The following is a 25,113-nucleotide window of genomic DNA, read 5'->3' on the forward strand; positions in this document are numbered from 1 at the left end:
TGGCTTTAAATCTTTAAATTTGGCTGTAAATCAATTCTAAATTAAAAATGTGTGTATATTAAGAAAAAATAGATTAAAAGAAGACCACAACAATAGTGCAAAATGTTAAGGGCATTTTGAATTATGGAGGCTGGGAATAACAAATTAATCAACTGTTCAACTAAATGATTAGTTACTTAGTACAAAGGACGTCAAACATAATGACAAGCCGTCAAGAACTAAAACAGTATGATACAAAATTAGCAACACCATTACTGGCTGGCACCATTACTCCCTTCCTCTCTCACTCAGTCGCTGGCACTCTCACTTGTCCTTTCTGCCACTTGATTATGCAGACAGCATTAAGAGGCTACATAACTATAATCCCCCAGTAGTCTACAGTACATGCACCCAATTTCAGTTATTCCAACCCTCTCTCTCTTTTCCTTCATTCTCAATCACTACCCATTCTGCCACAGTTCCTGGAAACTTAGCCTCTCTTTACCAAGGGTTGTGTGAGTATGAGCGTGTGTGTGTGTGTGTGTGTGTGTGTGTGTGTGTGTGTCTCTCTAAATAGCTGTTATGTAATAGCATTGTGGCTGGCTCTGGTTCAGTCCAGCCAACATGACCAACCCAGTGGCCTATTCAGAAGGATCAGGTTTTCTAGGGTGTTCACAATCAGACAGCTAAAGTCTTATAACACCGATCCAAGAATTGTTTTACACTTTTAGAGCCAAGAGACAGGCTGCTACCACAGAACAAGTAGATTGTTTATGAAAAGACTGAAAAAGCTTTGCTGACTTAAACTCCACCTGTGTAACCGTTAAAAGAGAAGAGGGACACTATATGATTTATGTTGACTACAGTTAGAAGATTATTACACTACTTTGTGTTACGGTATGTCTGTGAAGAACACACCTGTTTGTATTTGGCATCTAGAACGCTATTGTACTTGGTGCAGTGCACACTATGCAAATAACTATGCACTCAAAAAGAGAGTCCTGCTCTGACAGTAATGCTTTTCATAAGTGGAATAAAGACTGCATGCTTCTCTAACATACCGGTAGTTTGAATCTAGAATTACAATTATAGAATCTAGAATAAATAATAAATGCATGATGATATTATCAGTCTTTACAAGTAAAATCTGTATCAAAATGGTTAAAAACTCTTTCTTACACTGGTGGTCCAGGAGAGCTGAGGCTACAAAGTAGTGTGCCATGGAGCGGTAGTGGTTGGTTTTGACTTGTGACATGGTGGACCAGAAGAACGGTACATGGTCTTTGATTGGCGTCTGGATCATTGACTGATGGACTTGGTCGTAGATTTCTGAGACCTGGCAGGAAAAAAAGAGGATAGAGTTACTGAGAGGACATTAAAAAGCACTGATCTGTATACAGCCACTGATAGAAGTGAGGGATCAGGCTGTGGTGACATTATTACTTTACAGTCACTTTACCTACAGTATATCCTACTGAGTCCACAGTGTAAGAACAAATACTGTGCCTTAATGATGTGAGGACTTGTGTTGTTGCTGCTTCTTCTTACCTTGGCGGCCTCCTGAGCCATTTTCATCAGGGAATGAAACTGGTTTCGGATCCCAGGCAGTGCAGTCTTCTCAAACAGGCACTCCTGAGCCTGAGCAAGCATCATTCTAATCAGCATACTGAGCATGGCTGGGCTCATGTCGTAGCTGGGAGTGTGGGTGTATGTTTCCTTCAGTTGGTTCAGGATACCTGGGGGAGAGCGAGAGGTCAGCACAGCTTGAAACCAAACTGTTCCAAGGAAACAAAAATATTTAGTTTAGTCACAGCCACTGTGCTTAAAAATGGCAAGGGGAAACAAAGCTTCTACAGATTCTGTACCTAGACTTTCCCAGCTTGATTGGCAATCTAACTTATGGTCAGTTATTAAAAGAAAACATGTCATATTTAAAAAACAAGAATGTTACTTGTGATAATCCAGATCCTATTTAACTCTAAATAACAAAAAATAGTTGATAAAAGCTGGGGTAGATAGTTTTCTGGAAGAGACAAAAAAACGTCCCTTTCCTTCTTCCACCAGAAGAGCAGGGACATATGCACTTCATACAGTAACCTATACTAGTCCGAGTCATTCATTTAAATCATCTTGATCATGCTTGGTTATATAGCAGCAACTGTATGAGAACTGCAAACTTTGCCCAAACATAAAGCCCATTGAGATGACATACTGTGATTCAAGGGACAAGCTAGCGACAACATGAACTTGAATCAGCCACAGCCATGATGTGCCTGTGGTCACTTTTAAGATATTAACAAGTTTTATTGCATGTATTGCCAGACTCTCTTTCTGAGAAGTCCGTTCTTCTTCGTTTGGCTGGCTTTGTAGAAGAGGCCGTTCTTGTTAATGCTGGAATAGCAACTGGTTCTGCAAGATTTTCCACCATTGAATTCAGCTTTCACCATTTGAAGGTAGATGCACACATCTGTATTTGTAGAACAGCCAATAGGAACTCTCTCTCTCTCTGTCTCTCTGAAATGGCCTGAGATTACCAAAAGTCTCCCGTCATGTGCTAGATTTTCTAAGGCCTGAAAACAGAGCAAGGAGGAAGTCTAGTTTTCTCTCAGAGGTTAATGTGGCATCTTGAACTCTCCACCCAGATTTTTTAGTACTTTGTTTGGGTTTCCATTCCAAGACCTTAGAGGAAATTCAATCTCTTTTCTCTTTATTATCTCCACAGTGAACCGCTCTAGCCTCATGTTTGGATGGAAGCTGAGTCAGGAAAAGACAGAGGGAGACTGTATTCATGTATTCTGCTACCTTAGAATAATGAAATGCAGTCCTCCTCGGGCAGAGTACACTTAATGGTTTGGGCAACAGTTAATATTCATGGACAAAAATCAAATAGTCAATTTGGCAGAGGCATGGAGTTTGCTGGGCCACATAATGACTTCAGCTGCTGCTGGTAAATTAACCCCGATCACTGACATTCTCTTATACAGATGTCTTACAAGTTTCCATGCAGAGAATTAAGTGATTCCATTTATCCGAGCATCTTCTTCTTCTTCGTGTCCTCAGGCCTGTTGCTGTTGCTACAGTATCCAGTGCTAGCAGTGAGATCTTCTTTAAAGTTGAGCCAAGGCACAAACCTTCTTAAATTAGTTTTTCATGTTCGATGGAAGCAATAAGACCATCTGCATTCCAACTGAGAGTGCCTCCCTCTTATTTTACAGATTAATAACCTCGCTACAGAGAGATGTAGACAAGTTAATAACAGAGCACTGCCTTGCTAGGCTTCCTCTAAGGTTCTGCCATTGTTGGCTGGCTCCTCCCATCGTCTCAACCTCCTCCTGTGTCCCTGGCTAAAGGGCACTGCAGCAGTCCTTCTACAGACAGCATCCCTGCCTGTCACCTCCCAGATCAGTTTATTACCGGCTCTTTCTACGGGTGACAATGTTCCTCATAACAACATAATTGTCTTACTTAGTACAAGCCTAAATTATAGCCATCAAAGCAACACAACCAAAACCATGGCCTGTTCAGAGCTATAATTATACTGCAATACTCCTCATTCTGCCAAGTCATAATTCTATCAAGACTCGTCTGAGCTTCCTGAAACCTCAGAGGGCTGGGAAACCAGTTCATATGATGGGTGCTTCTCTGGAGCTCAGCCACATGACAAGAAGCCAGAGAAACTTCAACTGCATTCACTCTCCGTCACGGAGCAGAAATCAGAGGGTGGAGGCTGGCACATATTCCGAAAACAAGGCTGTGTTCATACCAGTGCGCTGTTTTATGAACAGTGCATGCCTTTTTAATGTGAAGGTCATTCGAAAAAATGTCAGCAATGGGAGAGGAGCATTTTTACTTTGAATAAAGCACTACACCTGAACAAAACATCGCATGAGATCACTGATAGACATGGTTCAAGACTTCTGAACTGCACAGCTTGCTGGCAGATTTAAACGTTTTTATAGCCAGAAACTATAAAAACTAAAATTATTGCTGGATTTTTACATTTCAGATGGTCCAGATAGTGTGATCAATGCTTCCATCAGGAAAAATAACCAAAACTATGCTCCAAATTTTGATATTGCATCTCTTAGTACCTGCACTTTTCTGGAAAGAAGAGATGGCCTCCTCAAGGCCGGCTATCGTCTGTCGGTCGCTACGGGTACCGATCTGTGAGTAGAGGGCGGCCATGTTGAAGAGGATGCTGGCCTTCTCCAGTGACAGGTTCTGTTGGCATACTGGCACTCCTGTGAAGGAGTCGTACCTGAGGGAAAGAGGTGTAAGTTGTCACTACTGATTTTTTTAAAAGCAAGACAAGTACAGGGTTCTTTGTAGAAAACCAAATTATGTTAAGTAGAAGCCAAAACAATAAACAATGTAAGAGATACAGCTAGTATTATAGAATATGATACTTGGAATTTAAAAAAATATTCTCTGCAGGAATTAAACCTGGAAAATACAGCAAGAATAAAAGCCTGTTTGTCACAATGTGTTGTTAAAACTCTACTTCACATCTAAAGGTTGTAAGGGCTTAAGCCTTGACGCTAATCTTCTCCCTCTTCTGTCTCTGCTGCATGAATGAATTAAGCATTTAGCATAAAGTCTGAAGGCGGTCAGATGCTTTTCAGACACGTAGAGGTGGGACCAAGTTATTGTTTTGAAAATCACAAGCAGATCTAAAGTCTTAGCAGGCAAGTCCCAAATCCAAATCCAACAAACTTTGAGTTTTGAGTCGTACACAAGTCATAAAAGACTGAAATAGTCAAATGTTTAACTTCCTTCCACACCTCTAGTGCTGCTGGTCACAGAATTTCCTCCAAATTAATGAAAATTGCCACCCACAAACTCCACTGATGCAATTGAGTGTGAATGACAAACCAAATAACAACTAAACAACATCTAAAAATAAGATGTGTTCTTTATTTAGACCTCCTTTGTTCAGTCTTGAGTTTGAAATATCCACAAAAAACTCCCTCGGTTAAGGGTTTTGACCAGTGTTCTTATCTCTCCCTCTCTACATACAATTTCTCTTTTACTTGTAAGAGGTGCAAAAGTCATAACCAAATCAAAAAGCTGTGATCAAACAATCAAACAATATTGATTTCTCTTAATGGTCAAAGCACAGCATGGCGTCTTCTGGCAGAGATGTATGGATTTAAAGAAGTAGAGCCTGAGCCTTTGCTGTTTAAGCTCAAAGGCTTTAGGAACCCAGGTGTAGGAGCTCAAGGCAGATATATTAAAGAGCAGGACAGCTTTCTTTATAATATTCTTATTTCCTGTTTTATCACTGCTATAATATCACCTGTTTCCTTTCTGTTTGAGGGTATTAAGGTATTATTCATGTTTTCGTTATGTAGACCTTTGCAGAAATTGTTTACTTTTGAATTTTTTTAAATAGCCTATGAAGAATTTTATGTCTCACTTTTTGCTAATTGCTCTTAACCCTTTATCAGGCAAAGAACTATATTTGGTAACTTCAGGTAATATTTCGAGAAAAAAAGTTGCAAATTTACTAGATTAAAGTGGCAAATCTACAAGAAAAAAAGTCACAGATTTAAGAGATTTAAAGTGGCAAATCTGCGCGAAAAAAGTCGCAGATTTACGAGAAAAAACAACAACTTTTTTCTCCCAGATTCACCACTTTAACCCTTAATAGGGCACTCATTGAAATACTTGCAAATTCCAAATTTCAACCCTAGAGAATATTGGAGGATATTACATACTGCCAAAATGTGCAAAAAAAAAAAAAGCATACGAAAATAATATTTTGAGAAAAAAGTCTACGAGATTAAAGTGGCAAATCTAAGAGAAAAAATGCGCAGATTTATGAGATTTAAAGTGGTGAATCTGGGGGGAAAAAAGGCTACTTTTTCCCCACTTTTTTCTTGTAAATCTGTGACTTTTTTCGCGCAGATTTGCCACTTTAAATCTCTTAAATCTGCGACTTTTTGTCTTGTAGATTTGCCACTTTAATCTAGTAAATTTGTAACTTTTTTCTCGAAACATTACCTGAAGTTACCAAATATAGTTCTTTGCCTGATAAAGGGTTAAAACACTTTCATATTCCGATTTTCAATTGGTACTAGTAGGTTATCATTGATGTGTACCAGGTGAAGAAGATGCCAGTCTGGCGGTTTGGTGCGAAGAATCGGCTCTCCATCAGAGGAAGATGGCTGGAGTACTTCGCCAGCAGTTCCACCCCGGCCTCGTCACGACTTGGTGTTTTGCAAGCCTAGGACATGAACGGAAAGAGATCTGATACAGTCTGCAATAATGGAGAACTTCTTGTTGTGTAGAGACATTTAAAGGATCAGTTATATGGATAACCTTTATACAACTAGTTTTTTTTTTAAATAGATTATTTAAGATTGACATGCACAGAAATAAAAAAGTAAGCCATGAGGGTTTTTTCACCTGTCGCAGGTCCATCAGGTCAGCAATCTCATCTTCAAAACTGTTTCCATCTTCACTGTAGTGCTCCAAGATGAAGTCCTGTCAGAAAGAAAAAAAAGTTCAACATTTCATTTTCAGGCCAGTTGTTGGGGAGTGCTTGGGGATTAAACATGTCATCTTTCAGTTACAGTCACAACTAATCCACTCTGTCACATCATTCTTAACTGTACACATAAGTCACGTCCAACTGTGTGGAGCCAAGCCGCTCAGGTGAAAGCTGTCATTCTGTTAGAAACAGCCGGAGGTAGAGAACACCTGCTCATTAAGCCTAAGGTGCGTTGACATTCAATAAGTAGAGCAGCATAACGTGTTAACGAAGTCACAGAGTCTCACAACACCTGCCAACAGTGTGCCTTTACGAGAGTACTTCCCCGCATTGAGACATAGGAACTCTATTTACACTTATATTAAACCCTGACACACTTTCTACTACTTTAACAAGACATTTATTATTTATTACCGGATGATTTATTGTTCCTGAATGAATAAATAGCAAACATAATGTCGTGGCAGGCATACAGACAATGCGCAGACAATGTGACCCAAATACTTAATGAGAGGAGACTTTAAATTTACAGGAACTGCCTGTCAATGTGGGTCATATTTGTTGCACGCACATTAGCAGTATTTGCAATCCTTCATCTGTCTTCCTGTTGGTTAGTTTCAGCTTAAAATGGCTCCTTTTGCAAAAAGTCTGCGTTAATGCTGTCCGGTTGTTTGAGACTTCTCCTTAAAATATAAAAAAATGGCAGTTTTAACTGATGACACCGGCTGAGAACCAATCCTTTGTCCTTTGTCCTGGGAGCTCAGTGATACGTCAGTTTTTGCTTTTAAAAGCCAAATTTAAAAGCGCTATCATAGCATGAAAACAATCTTCATATTACATTAAACCACAGTTTAACGACGTCAAATTACTCTATGAAGGGCGGGTTGGTAGAGTTGTATTTGTTGCTTTTGTACCTTGAAAAAAGTGGAGAAGTCGATGTCTTTGGTCTCCTTCAGACCCAGAGCAATGAGGGGGATGTTGGCGGTTTCCCTGAAAGCAAAACAGAAAAAACAGATCAGTTTATCTTATACTCACTATAACACACGTAACAGGAAATATTGTGAAAGTTTCCTCATAGACATGTTGGGCAATAACTCGGTAAATGCTACACAGGATATAGCAGGACTTTATGTAAAAAAGGACAATACCATGCTTATCTGACACACACAAAACAAAACAAAACACAAAAGCACAGATACATTAATAGGTTAGGAAAGGTATGCTCTAAGGCGTGGTAAAAGATATCAAACAAAACCTCCCTTTGACAACAATCCAAGCCTTGATTGGAATGGCACGTCAATAAAACAGTCTGAATATTTGTAAACTAGGTTACCGTGCTCTTACGACAAACGAACAATGATAGCTTTTTTCAGTATCTGCATGACAACAAAGACTGAAGGGAACAGATCCGGTGATCCATGACATGTGTACCAATATATTTGCTGTCCTTCCGAGTTGTTGTTCTGACTTAAGGGTGTGTTCACGTGAATTGAACTAGTGGGGAACTCATTTTTTGGATGATTCCGACAGCTTCTGAATGAAGCACATATGCCCTATCTTGCAATGTTAACGAAAGTGAAAAATAATTTTCTGTATCCACCCCGTGATTTGGATCGCCGCCAAAACTGAATGGGTCCTTCGCATGGTACACCCATCCACTGAGTTTCCTAAAAATCAGGCCAGTGTTTTTCAGTGATCTGACAAACAGACAAACAAATGAAGCTGAAAACATGACTTCCTTGGCATAAGTAACAATATGGGAATAGATTGATGAAACCAGCGACAGCTTTGTTACTTGAGAAAGTTTATATTTCAGTCTAATCTGTAGTGTAGTTTCATAGAGGGGAAGTCAGGATTAGGCAGATGGTGCTTTAAGTACACACTGTAGGAGTTAGGATTTAAAGGTGAATTGGGCCCCCATGTCTCCTTGTGTCGTAAAGCCTCACATATCTCTGTCGATAAATCATTCTGGAGTTGCAGACCTGCTTCAGTAACACTAATGATTATTTTTCGTCTATCCACTGAAGAGTAAACAGAGGCTGCCATAAAACAGCAGGTACACTTTCCTTCTGATCTCAGCTTTAGCTATAATGGTTGGGAGCTGGTTGTATGAACCTGGAGGTCCTTGCTGCTGACAGATGGAAAGCAGGTTCAGCTCGTTATCAGAGCTGAGGAAATATAACCTGACAGAAACCTCCAGCTGATCAGACAGGGTCTGTAAAAAAACACATAAGCCTGAAAGCAGGGGAATGAAGTGTTACTAAATAAATTACCCTTTTAAAAAACAGACTTGTCTTGCTTCAAGATTAGCTAGGCTTTGAATAATTCAAAACAACTTCCAGTGAGGGCAGCAGTAGCACAAACTTCAGTTCTAACATTAACGAGCCAACATGGTGTTGTTGTCCCAAAACCTTTTTGAATCAGGACTCTTTCCATCAAAGAGATCAGAGGTCTGGTACAACCTTTTCACTGCACAAGACGTCAAAACTACAGGGCTCAGAGAAACAACTCCTCATACTCATTCATCACTTGATGATAAGGCAGCATTCCTCTGGCATTCTGGCTCTGTGAATCACAGAAAACCTCATTCATCAGTAACACTGACAGAGCAAGATAGAGGCTGCAGTGTAATCCATTAGTACTTGTAGAATAGATGAGATCACTCCAGGCTTTTCTCTGGTTTGGCAGCGGGAGGGGTGCGGGGGATGAGGGTATCTGTTCTGCAGAGAATCTGAAATGTTAAAAGCCTCTCAGAAGCACAGTCCTCCACACACACACACACACACACACACACACACACACACACACACACACACACACACACACACACTTAGGTCTAAGTGCCAGTGTGCAAGACATGGAACAGATGACCATTGCCTTAGCAGTGAAGCGAAGATTTTAAGTCTTAGCTCCAGAGAGCACAGCACAACTTAAAGCTCTACCTAATATCCAAACTATGTTTTGCAAATGCAGCAATATATTGTTTTGTTTTGCTTCACAGTATACTGATGTGTATTTCAAGCTATTCTGGCCTCTCTGACTCCTATCACAGTTGAGTGGTGCCGTGTGAAAGTTAGCAACAGGTTGACTCAGTTTCAAAAGAATGATTGCACATTTTGGGCAGTTCACTTATTTGCTTTCTTTCCCCATAGCAACATAAAAAGGTCTACACCCTTCTCGTGTCTGTCTATGGCTATACTGAATAGTTTTAAGATTCAAACGCTGATTCCTAACAATTTTTGGGCATGACTAATTATTCTGTTGAAACACAGTATTTCTGCACCATTTTAGATCAAGATTAAGCTACACTGATATTATTAATATTATACTAAAGTCCAAAGAAAGTCAAAGTCCAAATTTATTGAAAAAAGAATGATGTAATCAATCTGAGAAAAGAAAAATATTCTGCTTTAGTCTATTTTCGTTGGCTTTTAGCCTTGCAAAAAATTTCACTGCTGTTAAAACTGTTTGCTCTGACTTCAATTCTGCATAAAAAGAGTTGCTCAGATGCTGTACGAACTGAGCATCAGACGATAGAGCAGTGCACTTTTTTTTTTTCAGATCTGCCTTGGTGTAGTAGCAGAGTTAGTGAAGCATCCTGTAGTGCTGACATCTTTATCTTTTCATTCGTCATCACCTCACTTCTGCTGATTCAGAGGGTCTGTAAGTCAGCTCAGCTTGTTGTCCAGGTCAAGAACATTACATAGAGGAACTGAACAAACATTTACTAAATTACAAATCCCAGTAAGTAACATTTTGATACCGAGTCAGACTGGAAAGAATGTTCTACAAGGCTCTAATATTTTATAAGATTGTCAAGACTAAAGTGAGCAGCTATGTTTTTCATTGGGTGGTTTAAGGAGGTCACCAACATCATGTACATCATGTACCTTATTTGTTTCATAGCACCAACATTTTTTATTTTTATACTGTATATTCATATTTATTCTGCACTGGAATTCTATTCTACTCCTTAATACATACTCCTTCTTTAGACACTTTATTTCTTATTGTATTTTATTGTATTTTTTATATTTTATTGCTTGAAGTATGCCTAGGTTGTTCTTTTTTATTTAATTGTGTTGTCATTGTCTCTGTGTGTAATGCTGCTGCTACACTGTCATTTCCCAGCTTGGGATAAATAAAGTATATCTATCTATCTATCTATCTATCTATCTATCTATCTATCTATCTATCTATCTACAGCACATGTGCTGCACCAGTCATATTGTATATATGGGCTTTCTGTTATGCATTACCTCATGACAAAACCAGCTGAATCTGGTCTAGGTGAGAAATAACCTCAGAGAGACACTATTCAGAGGACGGTGGACTGGTGGGAAAAGCCCAGAAAGGCGAGGAGAGGTTTTTGTTTCCGCACTTAAGACTGAGGTTGTATTTCAGGCAGAGAGGAGGAGGCTAAGTCTCCATTGTGACGGTACAGCGTCATCCCACTGAGACACCTGCTCAGACTTTCTCAACATATCCAATATTCCCATGTGCATGTTACCTGTTTGTATGGTCCTTTGTGAGTCTTGCAGTGTGAATATGATGATGTGAACACTTTGGACTTTGCACGTGTTTCATTTTCTTTTAAAACACACACACAATGGTGGAGCTGATGGTAGATTCACAGCTTTCCTTTTGTGTCTCTGCATGGAGCAGGTGTTTCTCTAAGAGCCTGAGAAGGAGGCTGATGAGAGGATGAATGTTCCCACACTCGAGTCAGTCCGATCCCATGTGACGGAGGACACTTGGGCCTTGAGATTGTACTGAGAGGCAGCTGTTGTATTCTGAAGATGCCCATGTAATTAGTGAGCTACCGTCTTTTTCCTAGTTTCTGTACATTCAAAAAGAGGAGGTTGTTTCTGGTTTTTGAGCACACACCTTACAGCTTAGATATTGTAAGTTTCTCTGGCTGAATTACAACATCAGCTGATTTACTGAGTAAATTGCCGAGGGAAATATTTGCCTCTGCAGACTCCTGAGGGTAAAATCTGTATTCTTACTAATCTACACAAGGAGTTCTGCCTGTCTGAGATGATCTATTAGAACCTGCACTGAGTTGCACCACCTATGTAAAAGTTCAAACGTAGCCTTGCTTGTCCACAATTGCTACCTTAGGTTAAAGTTTATATGCTAACAAGTTTAAGGGTTGTTCCAGCTGAAATATTTACAAGGAAAGTTAAATTCAATGGTGCAACCAAACATCAACACAGCTTAAATATCAAACTAATTTGTTTAAACTTATCGTTTAGTGTAGACTTTACACCCTGACTTAGAGAACTTGCACATAGCTGATGCAACACGCTACTGGTTCTTACAGCACTGTGACCTTTTCTAGCAAAACAAACATACCTGGGCGTGCCAACAAAAGTTGGTGTATAAAAGGCCATCTGCAGATTTAAGTTAAATGTAAAAGAATTAACTATGTATGCAGCTCTCATTCATATTTGAGAAACAAAAAAACTGATAGTAGCAGCTAGGTCAATGAAACCTTTCTCTTCACTCTGTTGTGATTATTTGTTGTCATGGGCAACATGGTATCCTCTACGGAAGTGTGTGTGTGTTTGTTTGTGTGTGGGTGTGGGTGTGGGTGTGGGTGTGTGTGTGTGTGTGTGTGTGTGTAAAGCACTGATTCTATGCATCATACTTGTATTGTTAGTGTGGTTTAAGGCGAGAATAGTGTGTGTGTCTTCAATCCAAGAGGCTTTGATAAAAAAAATCCAATTAACAACACTATCTTAGGACTTTTATTTCTAAGTGTTAACTTACATGCCCATAATGGAAATTTACACTTATTATCTCTAAAATTGAGACCAAGCATCGGTCAGCCAAGTGCTGTCCTTTACAAAACCCCGTAGACAGATTTAAACATTGTTGTTTTTCAGTGTCAGTGTTTCGTCATGAGGAATTGTCTTGAAGTTACTTGCATAGAAGACAGATGCCAGTTTACAAATATATGTCACCACTTGTATAAACGTCTATTTTTCCATCTCACTGTCATCAAGTCCTTTGTATCTTACTGAACATGTGACTGAGGCGACCCATGACTCCTCATTAATACATACTGCATTTTCACCCACACCCTATGAACTTGGCTTGTCTCTACGGAAAGAAAACACCAGAACCTATCACTTTCACACACACCCATACACACCTTCTCATCAACCTGACTGAGAGAAGCTTTGAACTAGATGCTTATCTCAATTTGCATACAAGTTCAGCTCATAGCTTCCTTGTCGCCTTGTGCATTGTCTCACAAAAACCAGCCGGTCCAGTTCAACAACAACAAACTCTTGCACTGTGTCTACGTGTTTTTCAGTATGTCTCGCTCTTCCTTCATACACCCATTTTCTCTGCTCCTCTGTCATCAAGCATCTTTCATCTGAAAGAGTGCGTGATGACTTAACCACAGAGTAGGAGCAGATCAGTCTCTTGTTGGCTGCCAATCAACACTCCGTGTTTGTGTTCTTCTACTTCTGTATGAATAGCAGTCTGAGGTTTAGATCTCCGGATTAAGAACTTATTTGCATACTGATCCTTTTGATCAGTCCTTACTTCTGCAGGTTCAGTTAATTAAAATTAGGATGACAATTAATTAAGTCTCCTCCAGACATGTTTTGAAGTATATAAAAGTTAAAAGAAAAGGAAAAGGAAAAGCTATGAAAAAGGGGTTGGATGCACATTTATTTTCTTCTCTCTCTCTGAGAAACTCTCGATCTGATCTTCATCCTGCCAACCACCTCTGCTCCCACTAGGTTGACCAGGGAAACAGTTGTGCATAGAGCTCTGCATCCGGCTCACAATCTGCAGACTACAGAGGTAGTGTTGACATCTGGTCTATTTTCTCTGTTAGATTCAGCCAAATGTTGAAGCACCCTGACCCAGATGAGGATTCTGTTGTGCACCAAAATCTGCAACTTCCAGATGTATGAGAATGGAAAACTCTGGATGCTGTGCAAGCATTTTAACATGCAATCTATTTAATCACAGGCAGTTAGCATTAAAGAAAACCATCTGAAAAAATTTAACTAATTACATTGTATTCCCGCGGATGCATTGCTACTGACAATAAAACCACAGTCTTGTTTATTGGTGAAGCCATTTTTTATCCAACAGTGCAAAATAGCTGCAAGGCGAACAAACAACGCCACAAATAAATGTGTAGCAGTCTCACAAGAAGGTTTCATTTTATCCCCATTTCACATGTTCCAGTAAAAAAAAAAGCCGATAGGGTGTAGACATGCTACTGCAACTTCACATTTTAATGAGTTTGTCACTTAGAAGTGACAACAAGCTAGGGCAGTAGTAGAATCAGTAGTAGTAAAAGAGGGTGCAGTAATATTTGGACTTACTGTGTGTTCTGGTAGACCTCCACCGAGCTGTTGAGTCCTTCCAGCTGACCCATCAGCAGCTGCAGGTTGGAGTTAACGTAGCTCAGCTCCAACATAACCATCTCTTTAACCTTGTTGTTTGATGTAGCCCTGCACACAAGAGAGATCGGAAAAAAACAAAATATATCAAACCAAGACATCAAAATTAGTAATAAGACATCAAAAATGAGACAAAAAGGTCATGAAAAGTTTTTCAAAAAGAGAATAAAAGCAGTGCCAGCCTTGTTATTATCCACTCTGACGTTTGCAAACTTTCCGCAAGCTGATTATTAAAACAAGCGTGCTTCCCCTGGTATTCTGGACCACAGACCTGCGTCAGTGTGCCCTGCTGGGCACTTGATTTACTCTGCAGCACACGACAGCTTAACCAAGATCTATGAGTCACAGTTGCAATCACTGTGCAGTTCAACAGCTCATTCCCATGGTAAAAACATTGTATTCAAGCAAATCCTGCGTCACATGAGAAGTGTGGTATGATCCCACTGTATTTCATGCTACACGACTTGGAGAGGTTTGACGTCAGAGGTACGACATATGTCAATATTATTTTTTGCAGATTTTTGTGCAATTTGTTGAAACAAAATGTGTACGTGCAATTTGCACATGCGGCGTGAATATTGTACTGTATTTGTGTTGAGAGGAGAATGTGTGTGTGTGTGTGTGTGTGTGCAAGGGGTTCAGGCTCGCTGCACAGCAGAGATAAGGTTGTAATAATACATGTGTGTGTGTGTGTGTGCGTGTGTGTGTGTGTGTGTGTGTGTGTGTGTGTGTGTGTGTGTGTGTGTTAGCATACAATGAAACAGTGGCTGGGTTCTTTGTATAGCAGAATTTATGATGCATTCATTGTGACTGTTTGAAAACACAAGCTACAATTAACGTGCATCCATGGTGATACAGGGTAACACACACACATCAGTGGTTTCACTTTCTTCTTATCTCTGTTTTACAGTGAATCTTAACACATTTCTGTCAGTCATAACTAATGGAAGATAAATTACCAACACGTAAACTCCCCCTCCCCAAACTCCAGCCTAAGGATGTTTTACTGTCTCTCTCCTTTGTGTTTCTACCCTGTAATTACAGAGGATGTGACTTTTAACAAGTAAGGTGAGATGTGACGAAGTGCTGGCAGGCAAGAGTTGAAAAAAAAGAGTTAAGCTCAAGGTTAAAGGGTGAAAAGAGATCAACAATGTTTTAACCAGAATAGTCTTTAATGTCTGAATTTCTGGTAATTGATTTTGTACCAAAAAATATAATGTGACCTTTCATACTGTATAATGATGAATGTCTTTATTCTTTTAAGGAATCAGTGGAGTCTCCTGCAAGCATATGAACCCACCCATTATTTTAATCGTTATAGCTGCTTTACTCTGCTCTTTGGTCTTGAGTTACATCGTCAGGAATTCTAAAAAAAATGTCAACTTTCCGTTGGTCCTTGAACGAATCATGTGCAACAAACGCTTCCTTCAGGAAACATAACAAAATCTCAATTTAAAATAAAGACATTCAATCAAAATAATTAATTGTACACATCCAATTTTAAATTCAGCCAAAAATAAACCATTTGCACTAACCAGATCGTTTTATTATGATTATTTAAACTGTGTTCTGCAGCACAAAATACATTTCTGAGTTCTTCCTACTTCTAGCCAGGATGTTGTTTCCACAGAGCTGAAGAATTTACATACTGCAGTGAAAAATTAGGCCATAGTGAGTAAAATGTGACAGGAAACAAGAAAAGCTCTGGAACTATTTGGGGTTGAGAGGGTTACATTGCTGACTGTAGTTTTTCTCTCCATACGACACACTGGAACATAACAGCGACGTTATCCCCTGCTTAGCACGGACTCCAAACCATCACTTCCTCTTGGCCTGCTGAAGGCTTTCTGAGGACTTTTAGCCTTGGGAATCCATCAGTGTGGAGGAGGTGGAGGTGCTGTGGTTTGGACAGAGTAGATGCCAGCTCGCCAGCCCAGAGGCTGTTATTAATATCTAATTTAATATCTTATATCGTCCCACAGAGCGTGGGAATGAGACTGTAAACCAGCAAGTGTGGTTTCACCAAAGTTCCCGATCCTCTTTTCTAGAAAGTCTGTTTTTGTGTTTTTGACCGACTGACATTTAGTTGTATTTTTCCTTGAAGACTTTAATCTGAAGAGAGATATCTTCTATAGCTGATAATGATTGGAGTTGACTGAGGTATTTACTCTGTTATTATATAAAGGTTTAAAAGAGCACTCTGCTTATTTTACACTTAAGTTCAGTTTACTTGTCATACACAGCCTGTGATTTATATGACTTCTGTGGCTGTGAGGGGGCTTTCCAAAGTTTGAAAAACACATTAACAAAAAAAGAAACATCTTACACCCAAGCCATGATAACCCTGATGCAATCATCAATGTTATTGCCAAGCTTTATTGGTTTGAGATCTAATATTTTTAACAATATCTGCATTCCTGTGGAGGTGTGGGGTTTGAAAGAAAAGGATCTAAGGTTGCATTTCTGACTCTGAAAGTCGGAGGAACCACACCAACACTGACCTCAAAATCCAAGATGGCTGCCCCACACAGTGTTTTTTTTACTTTACCATCATAAAGTCTTCTCATACAGAGAAGAGAAGAGAAGAGAAGAGAAGAGAAGAGAAGAGAAGAGAAGAGAAGAGAAGAGAAGAGAAGAGAAGAGAAGAGAAGAGAACTGGTCTGACCAGACTGACTCCACCTGTTGCTGATAGAGTGAGGAATGCAGAACAAGAGAAAAGAAGAAAAAAGCGAGGTTGGGAAATTGACAGCAACAAATGAGACACGCACATGCACACACACATACACACTGTACTCAATAAAAACAAGGATTTAGCTTCCACAAAGGCCATAATGAGCCAGATCTATCTCTTTCAATAGGATCTTTTGATGCTGATACTTTATAATGCATTTTAATATATTCTTAAAAAGGGTCATGCTTACAGTCCTGCAGGAATGTTTTATTTTACTGATGCAAATCTGTTTTTGACATGGCAATCCAGGTGGAAGCCTAAATAGGTCAGATAGCCATGGCAACCCTTTAATCCACACACACATGGAAGATCACAGGTAATATTCCAGTCAGACTGCATATGATTTAGGAACATAAAATAAAGCTAAGAGCATACCTGCAACTCAAAAATGCATCCAGGCCGTTCTCTGTGCTGCAGCTGGGCTGGTTAACACACACACACACACACACACACACACACACACACACAACCAGAGTCCATTTGCCCCTGGCCTTGGCTTGGCAGACTATGTGAAGTACTGGAGGAATGTGGAGGCTTCTCAGGCTGACAGTAAGCTTAGACAGGCCGAACGGACACACACACACACACACGCACGCACGCACGCACACCTGCACACACACGCACCTACACACACACACACACACACAGAGCAGTATCCTCCCTCACCAGACTAATCTTAACACAAACGGAAAGAGAGCAGATTGGAGAATCCCAGTGGGAGACATTCATGCTGCACTCTCTCAGAGAAAAGGTGCACCGCACTGTTGTACCTTTTGCTTCTGTAGACTCAGTGACAGCAGATAGCAGAGGAAACCTTTTCAACAGCAGCCTGTACAGTTCACCAAACTTAACACCATCCTGACTGCTGCGGGGAACAGCATCCATGCCAAAGGCCACATAGAACAGAAGGTGGACACAGTAACAGCAAGAACTGTATAACTTCATGCAATCCAACACAGTGAGCCTGTGATAAACACCACCTTTATGAAGCTTATAATATTCCATTTTTGTTGTCAGGGAGCTGTTGATTCAACTCTGAAAATGTCTAAAGCTATACTTTCCACACTACAATTATCTGCAATAAAAAAGTCATAATAAGATGACTTGTGTGTTTTCTAACTCCTACTTTTGCCTCACCAGGCAGCTAGCACTTGACAGACTTGTTTTTTTCTAGTGCAGCAGGTTTGGGTGGTGTTATATTTTTAAACGTGTTCAGGGAAACACATAATCCTCCTCTGCCACAGCTCAAACCCGTATTGTATATCAAGCTAACCAGCAAATCTCGATAGAAAGTGCACTATTCTTCTGTCTCTTATTCCCAGCAAATTACAACATAAAAACGTTTCCCATTTCCCATAATTCACCCCTCATACATGATGGTGTTAAATTTCACTTGAAAAAAAAAAAAAAACTTCTGTCGACAGTTTGCATGGGTGAGCACAGAGCTTTTGAGGACATAAAACAAAGGGCAACCAAATCTGCATTTGTCTAAATAAGACACACAAAAAAAAGTTATTCAAGATAAAATATGTCTGTCAAGTGCTATTGAAGGCCCTGAAACATACTGTAGATACTGTGCAAACATGCACGTATCACTTCTTGACTGGTGGAGCACAGCTTCAGTGTGGCCTTGCTGACGCTGAACGGGTTGAAAAAATTAATTTTTTTTGCTCGGCCCAATGTACATAAGATACGAAAGATTTCTTTACAGTAAATATATCATAAACCAAGCTTACATTTTGTTTTACAGGTGGCTGTATATCTTGATATTTCCCCAAAAAAAACACAAGAATTGAACATAGAAAAGGGCTCAGGTTTACAATATCTCAATTAAACTTAATTGTATAATCATACAGGGTTAGCACAATACTGATACACAAATGATCCCTCTTATAGTTCTATGTTTGAGTGACACTGATGAGAAAAGATGATTCATAAGCCGGTATGCTTCCTCCACACCTTTCCAATGTCTAATTACTGAAGGTTGTGTCCGAGAATGTCTGTGTTGAGCTATTTACTCAGATTTCAGAAACACTTTGCACAATCACATTTTAAAATAAAATCTTTTCAAGCACAACTCGACACTGAGGCAAAGCATAATGACTAGTTTGCTAAGTACTAAGTAGAAATGCAGGAAACATCATTTAGAACTGAGTCTTAGAGCTGCTGCAATGATATCACAAGAGAAACTCAAACTCTTGCTACTTATAACAGAAAAAAAGGTTTTTCTTTGGATAGTACATTCTGTAGCAGTACAGAACAGGGGACAAAACGTGCAAAATTACAAAAAGCACCCGCATTATCTCAAAAATCGTGCGCTATAATCAAGATACAAAGTCTCAGCGAGGCTTCTTCAAAAGCCCGAATAACAGAAGCCTTTTGTTTCTTTTGAACATGCTCCTCTTTAAGACTGTTGCATAATATTATCTGTCCCCTGCGCTGTGTTACCGCAGTGTCACCAAGAATTCATGGCAACAGATAATAAGTGACGGGGATGAAGCCCAACATCAACAGACCTGCTGGAGTTTACTGGAGGTCACATATGCCACAGTGACATAACTGACTACAACAACATACAGACGCATGAATGATGCATTGATAAGATGAGAGAGAGAGACAGAGAGAGAGAGAGAGAGAGAGAGAGAGAGAGAGAGAGAGAGAGAGCTGTTGTTTGTTTTGTTTTGTTTTTTATTATTTTTCTTCTTCTTTGCTGGGACAGTTAGATTGTATGAATGATAGATTGATTGTAATTCAATGATTGTAAATATTGCTTTCTTTTATTGTTATTAGTTTTTCTTTTAAAATGAATAATAGAATTATAATAATTTATTGTAAATATTGCTTTCCTTACTGTTATCTTTTTTTTTCTGACGCTTGCTTTGGCAATATGTACAGTATTACGTCATGCCAATAAAGCCAATTGAATTGAATTGAATTGAATTGAATTTAATTGAGAGAGAAACGTAGAAGATCTGCTTTTCCCCGATGCAACAAATGCAACTACATAACTTTGAGTTCAAACCATCCTGCACTTCCAATTAAAACAATTCACAATGTAGTGAATTGATGATTTAAGCAGACACATAAATATATAGTATGCATGCATGAACGTGTCGTCAGTCATCAGTTTGGATCTTACTTCAGCAGGTTCTCAGCTCCGGCCCTCATCCTCATCTGCTTGATGATCTGTTGGTTCAGACTGGCTCGTTTATTCTGCAGTTTGCTTCGTCCAGTCTGGGCGAACGGGTTACAACCCTGAGACACAGAGACACAAGAACAAACACGTCAGCAGAAGATAATATCTTGAAGTACACTGCAATAAATTATTCTGTAGTCATTTCATTTTACTAAATATATTTGATAAAATGTATTAAATATAAATACATCCTTGATTTTGAGGCAGTTGTTTAAGTAACTTTAATATAAAAATGTTTGAGATAGAATCTACTTATTTTGATCACATTAAATATAATCTTTATGTGTATGTAATTCTAAATCAAGAGAATTTTGAATGAATCCAACACAATAGAATTAGTCAATTTTTAATTGAGAGGCACTTCCTTTTAAGTTGTTATTAACTCAACTTGTAACGTAGTTAGATTTAATTAATAATATTGCGTGCAATCTGTTGCCTCAATTTTATTGAGTAGCTATTATTTATCCTTTTTTACAGTGTAGGTGATTTTCTCATTGATGTTCTTTAAGCTACAATGATTTCCTAATAACAATTATAAAGCCTCAAGAGAGCCTGTTTTTTTTTTTATTATTGGTCAACATCACTGTGCATTTGACTTTAAAATGTATTTATCAGAACTGCCTGATATAACAGTAAAAATAAACCTGTAATGTGTGTTACATTAGAAAAGCTAACCTATGTAATTAAGGGTAAAGTGCAAGAATTTGAAAAGGTGTGGACACCCTTAATGGACTTTCTCAAGAAACAGTAGATTATATTTTTCTGTAAGCATATTGAGTGTAACAATTTTTTTTTATTTTTAAAAAAATATTATTATTTGTTGTAATTGTTATTTTATAATCACACACTTTTTTATTTTATTTTAATTTTTATTCATTTTATTTTATTTATTTTTTGTGTATGTGTGTTCAGCGGGGTCTGCATGCTTTGTTTTTTTTTGTTGTGTTTTGTATGTTCTTATTGAAAATTAATAAAAACATTGTTCAAAAAAAAACAAACCTGTTGGGCGTGGAAGGTGCTGCACCTTGTCATACTGTATTCAGCTCAAACACATGCTCTCACTCTCTGTGTTTACACGTAACGGACTGTATGTGGCTGTACTGTGTGTCCTTGTCCCTATCACAAGTGTCCCAGCCTTGCTAAGTCAATAGGCTGTCACTCACACCAGTACAGATAAACTGGCCTGAGACATTCATACTGACTGACTCACAGCACAGCAGAGGTGTGGTCTGCACTATACTGATGCACAGAAACTAGTCAGCTCAGTAAAACCTGTTAGTTTACAGTCCGCAACTGGGGACACAATAACATTGTTTGAATCTATCTGACTAAGGCTGAGGTCAGCGGCACGATGAGCTTCAGTTTGTACATGAGCAACATCAAGGGTGAGAGTAGGAGGAGAGCAACTTATGTAACAAGTGACCGCAGAAGGATCATAATAGAAAACCATGAACCAAAGAGAATCATATGAGTGTAGTTAAATATTAATTTCTCTTTTTTTAAAATTGTGCAAGTGCAGGTTAACCTTTTAGGTTACACATCATCATCTAGAAGTATTCACTGACTGATGCTCAGCAGAGCAGAAAGTGTGACTGTGATTTCCAAATAACTCTTCTGTTACCTTAAAAGACACCACGTTCCTTTACATTTTCAGTGTCAATTACTTAAAAAAAAAAAGAACAGGTTTTTTTGTAAAAGGATGTCAATGTCTCGAATCACTCTTTGATAAATTATCGCTGTAATGTATTAAGACCACCGTGGTGAGAGCTCAGCACCAAAGATGCAATCTTAGAATTTAGTTGTGAAACAGAAAACATACCAAATTAGGGATGAATTTAAAAGAAACATGACTTTTGTTCTGGGATTTTCCTTTACTTTTTGGAACTTGATTGTCTCTGCAATTTTGAATGTCCCTTTCCCCTTCCACACAGAGTTTTCTGAAACAGTGTGAAGAAGATCCACGATTTTATTTTAACCTTGTATATATTTTCATGCCTGTAACTTTTTTTTTCTCTCTTTGTATAACATTTGAGGTGTACTTCTCACTCACAAGTTTATTTTCATTATTTCATTTTTTTAAATTTATTTTCCGTATTGACAGCACGATGGGGATGGGTGGAGGGGAAGAAAATAAGAAAAATGATGTATGTTGAATATCTGTGATCAATTTCTTCAAATAAAAACATGTTTAAAAAAAAAAATTAAAAAAAAGATCCACGATTATGCCAGCTTTGCTTTTTTTAAACTGAACCGAATGCCAGTGTGTGTGTGTGTGTGTGTGTGTGTGTGTGTGTGTGTGTTGTACTGCCATGCTGGCTGCCCCTTTCAAACAGACGTTGATTTGGCTCCATTACTACCTACACAGCGGAAAAACTCTGTCTCCCCATTTTGTATTTGTACATTGTAAAGAGAACCGTTGGCTCCTCTTACACACACATTGTCACCTTCACCAAAACAGCAAAACACACAAGAGGTTCACACTATCCCTGATCACCACCATACTAGTGCTGCGACAACAATCCCTCACTGGCTTCCCACATAACAGAAGTATCCAGATTGATTCTGTTCAACTATTAAGTCTTAAAAACCGCTTGGACCAAACTTTTTTGTTTTGCATTGTGGCTTCCTCGGGTTTGCTTGCCACAGGATTAGCAACAGGTGTGCATAACAGCTGATACATCTGTGACATCACTTTATGTAAATCTACTTAACAATATCTACTAAATACACACACATGCACACTTTATTTAGACCATAAACCAGTTATTGATATGGGGCCAAATGGTTAGAGGCACGTACCACATAACTGGAACTTCCGACATTCAAATCCAGCGGAGGACTTTTATTGCATTTCATTCCTCCCTCTCTTATTCTAGTTTCCTCTCTGCCATTAGAGTGTCAACTGTCCAAAGATGAAAATAATATTTTAAAAAAAACCTAAAACTTAACTGTTGATTTGATACTGCTCAAAGGGATTGTTTCTTGTTTACTCAAATTATTCAAAGTGTAGTTGTGGTGTTTTGCCCCTGTATCACCAGTTACAGCTTTACATTTACATCTTAGTCATGTTGCTGATGCTCTTATCCAGAAAGATTTCCTGTAAAAATGACCAAGCAGTGACAGTGTCCTTTGAAGAACAAATTTCAGGTCAAATAGTTGCAACACTATTAAACTTGACATTTTCTCTCTGAACACTCCACCTGGGTGTTCCTGTACAAACACTTCAATGACCTGAGAGTGTAAAGATTAACCATTTACACAAATGAGAAACTCATTAGTTACACAATAGAGCCAAATCGAGACTTCCGGGGGCGTGGCGCCACCGGAGCTTTTCTTAGAACAACATCAGGGCGAGGCATTAGCATAATAGTGGAGAGGGCGTGGCCTTATTGCCGTATGTTGTTACATCGATCATGACATCATTACCTTAAAGGACATGGGTGTGGCTTGTGATTAATAGTAAACATAGAAGTATGTTCTTTTTCCATTTTTAATACGTAGTCTGCGATGAAACTTCCAACTCATGCTGACACTCCAAAGTGATGAATCTGATGAACAGCTGATCAGTGACCATGACATCATGTCAGGCACAGTTAGTCCATAAACTAATGGTTTGATACAACATTACTACTTCTGGACAGCTTAGAGACATTATACATGTTGTGTTTTAGATTCTCTTTCACATTACTGACATCTCTTGAGATGTCAGACTATTTGGATGAAAACTTGATCAACATTATAGGTGAAACTTGGAATTGAATCCGTGGCTGTCTCTATGCTACTGTCTGGTAGGGGTGGGAGAAAAGAAATCAATTCACTTAAGCGTCACCATTTTTTCTTTCTTTCTTTAATGCCTCAACTGACATAATTCAAATTAACTTGCTTCATATTATTCATATTATTGATTATAGTAACTGCTTTTATTTTGGCAGTCTGTGAGTAACATGGCATCATATCCTTTTAAAGCAAAAATAAAACGTGAAACGAGAAAGTAGGGAATGTCGCACAGCCTGTGGACACAGACCTTCAACAACTGAAAATCCAATTCAGCCAGTGCAACCCCCAGCAGCCAATACATATATATATATATATATATATTTAATATATTTATATTATTCTATTGTACATTTTGTTCCCCACTGTTCTATGCAGTATATGATGAGGCTGAAATAAGTCTGAAAGACTAAGTGCCATGTGATGTGCCCTGGTTTTGGAAATATACCTCATATAAAGCCTCTAGAACTGTATGATCGAACTAGTGTTCAAGTGTCCAAATCCCCGTCCAAATCACTGGCATACTCAAACAGTGCAGCCTTTCTCTATGGCAGACGCTCACCCCTACAAAATAATTCATTACAGCAAAACACAAAGACAGTCCTGTCCGTTATCATATCCATCAAACGGCCAATCATCCTTCTGTTGTATAACCGAAGCTTCATAAAGAACATGCAGAGCAATGGTTCACTGGACAGTTGGTTTATACGACTGCTGATTAAGACTGGCAACCGGCCAGGCAGAGGCTGCAGCCATCAACCGCTTTATGCAGCATAACAAATTCATAATTGCTTGTGCGCTCTATAAATAAAGAGAATGTGCTCAATATCTTTATATTCACGCCTCTTCATGATGAAGCGAATGTCAAGCTGAATTCATATATGCCCCCTAATTGACTTCACCAGTTGAATGTACTGTAATTATGGAGGTGGTACTTTGACATATTGCTCTAAGGGCTGTGCTTCATTCAGTCCAAAGAAAGACATCTTTATATTCATTGAAACACAGTGAAAGTGTAATACAATTAGGGCTGACCCCTGGGTTAGCATGCATTAGCTCAGTGCTAACTTGGCTTGTTTGCTATAGCACAAATGTTGCTTTCACCCTGAACATTCCCAAATCAGGCAGTTTAATGAAGCGCTGCTTGATAATCTATATGGGGGAAAAAAGGAACAAATTATCAAATATTCATTTTAACTCATAAGAACCCAGACCCAGTTATCCTTAAAGGATGTGTTCTATAAGTGGACCACATTAACACATTTCTGATGTTTTTTTTAAAAATACTTCCCCTAAAGATCTGTGATGTCACATATATGTTACATTGAGTGTTTATGGTATTTATGTTTATGATATTTCTTATTTTAAAATAGCAAAAAACTACACATTTTCTGCTTACAGTGACACAAATTTGCCTTTTTCTTTTGCATCTCCACAACATATAGGCCTATCAAATTTGTAACTTTAATTTGTTCAAGAAATATGGTCAGAACAAGTTAAATGC

The 25,113-nt window shown here is 38.8% G+C and overlaps 1 protein-coding gene across 1 annotated transcript in view; it reads right to left on the reverse strand.

The window, feature by feature from the left end:
* Nucleotides 1-25,113, reverse strand: part of rhpn2 (rhophilin, Rho GTPase binding protein 2) — a 37,393-nt gene that overhangs the window by 9,235 nt on the left and 3,045 nt on the right. The window contains exons 2-9 of the mRNA XM_059354538.1: nt 19,779-19,894; nt 13,831-13,959; nt 7,387-7,462; nt 6,388-6,465; nt 6,081-6,205; nt 4,071-4,237; nt 1,528-1,715; nt 1,159-1,315 (exon numbers count right to left, since the gene is read on the reverse strand). Of these exons, the coding sequence (XP_059210521.1) occupies nt 1,159-1,315; nt 1,528-1,715; nt 4,071-4,237; nt 6,081-6,205; nt 6,388-6,465; nt 7,387-7,462; nt 13,831-13,959; nt 19,779-19,894 (1,036 nt within the window). The remainder of the gene's footprint in view (nt 1-1,158; nt 1,316-1,527; nt 1,716-4,070; nt 4,238-6,080; nt 6,206-6,387; nt 6,466-7,386; nt 7,463-13,830; nt 13,960-19,778; nt 19,895-25,113) is intronic.

This window comes from Centropristis striata, chromosome 2 (genome assembly GCF_030273125.1).
Source record: "Centropristis striata isolate RG_2023a ecotype Rhode Island chromosome 2, C.striata_1.0, whole genome shotgun sequence".
Taxonomy (NCBI): Eukaryota; Metazoa; Chordata; class Actinopteri; order Perciformes; family Serranidae; genus Centropristis; species Centropristis striata.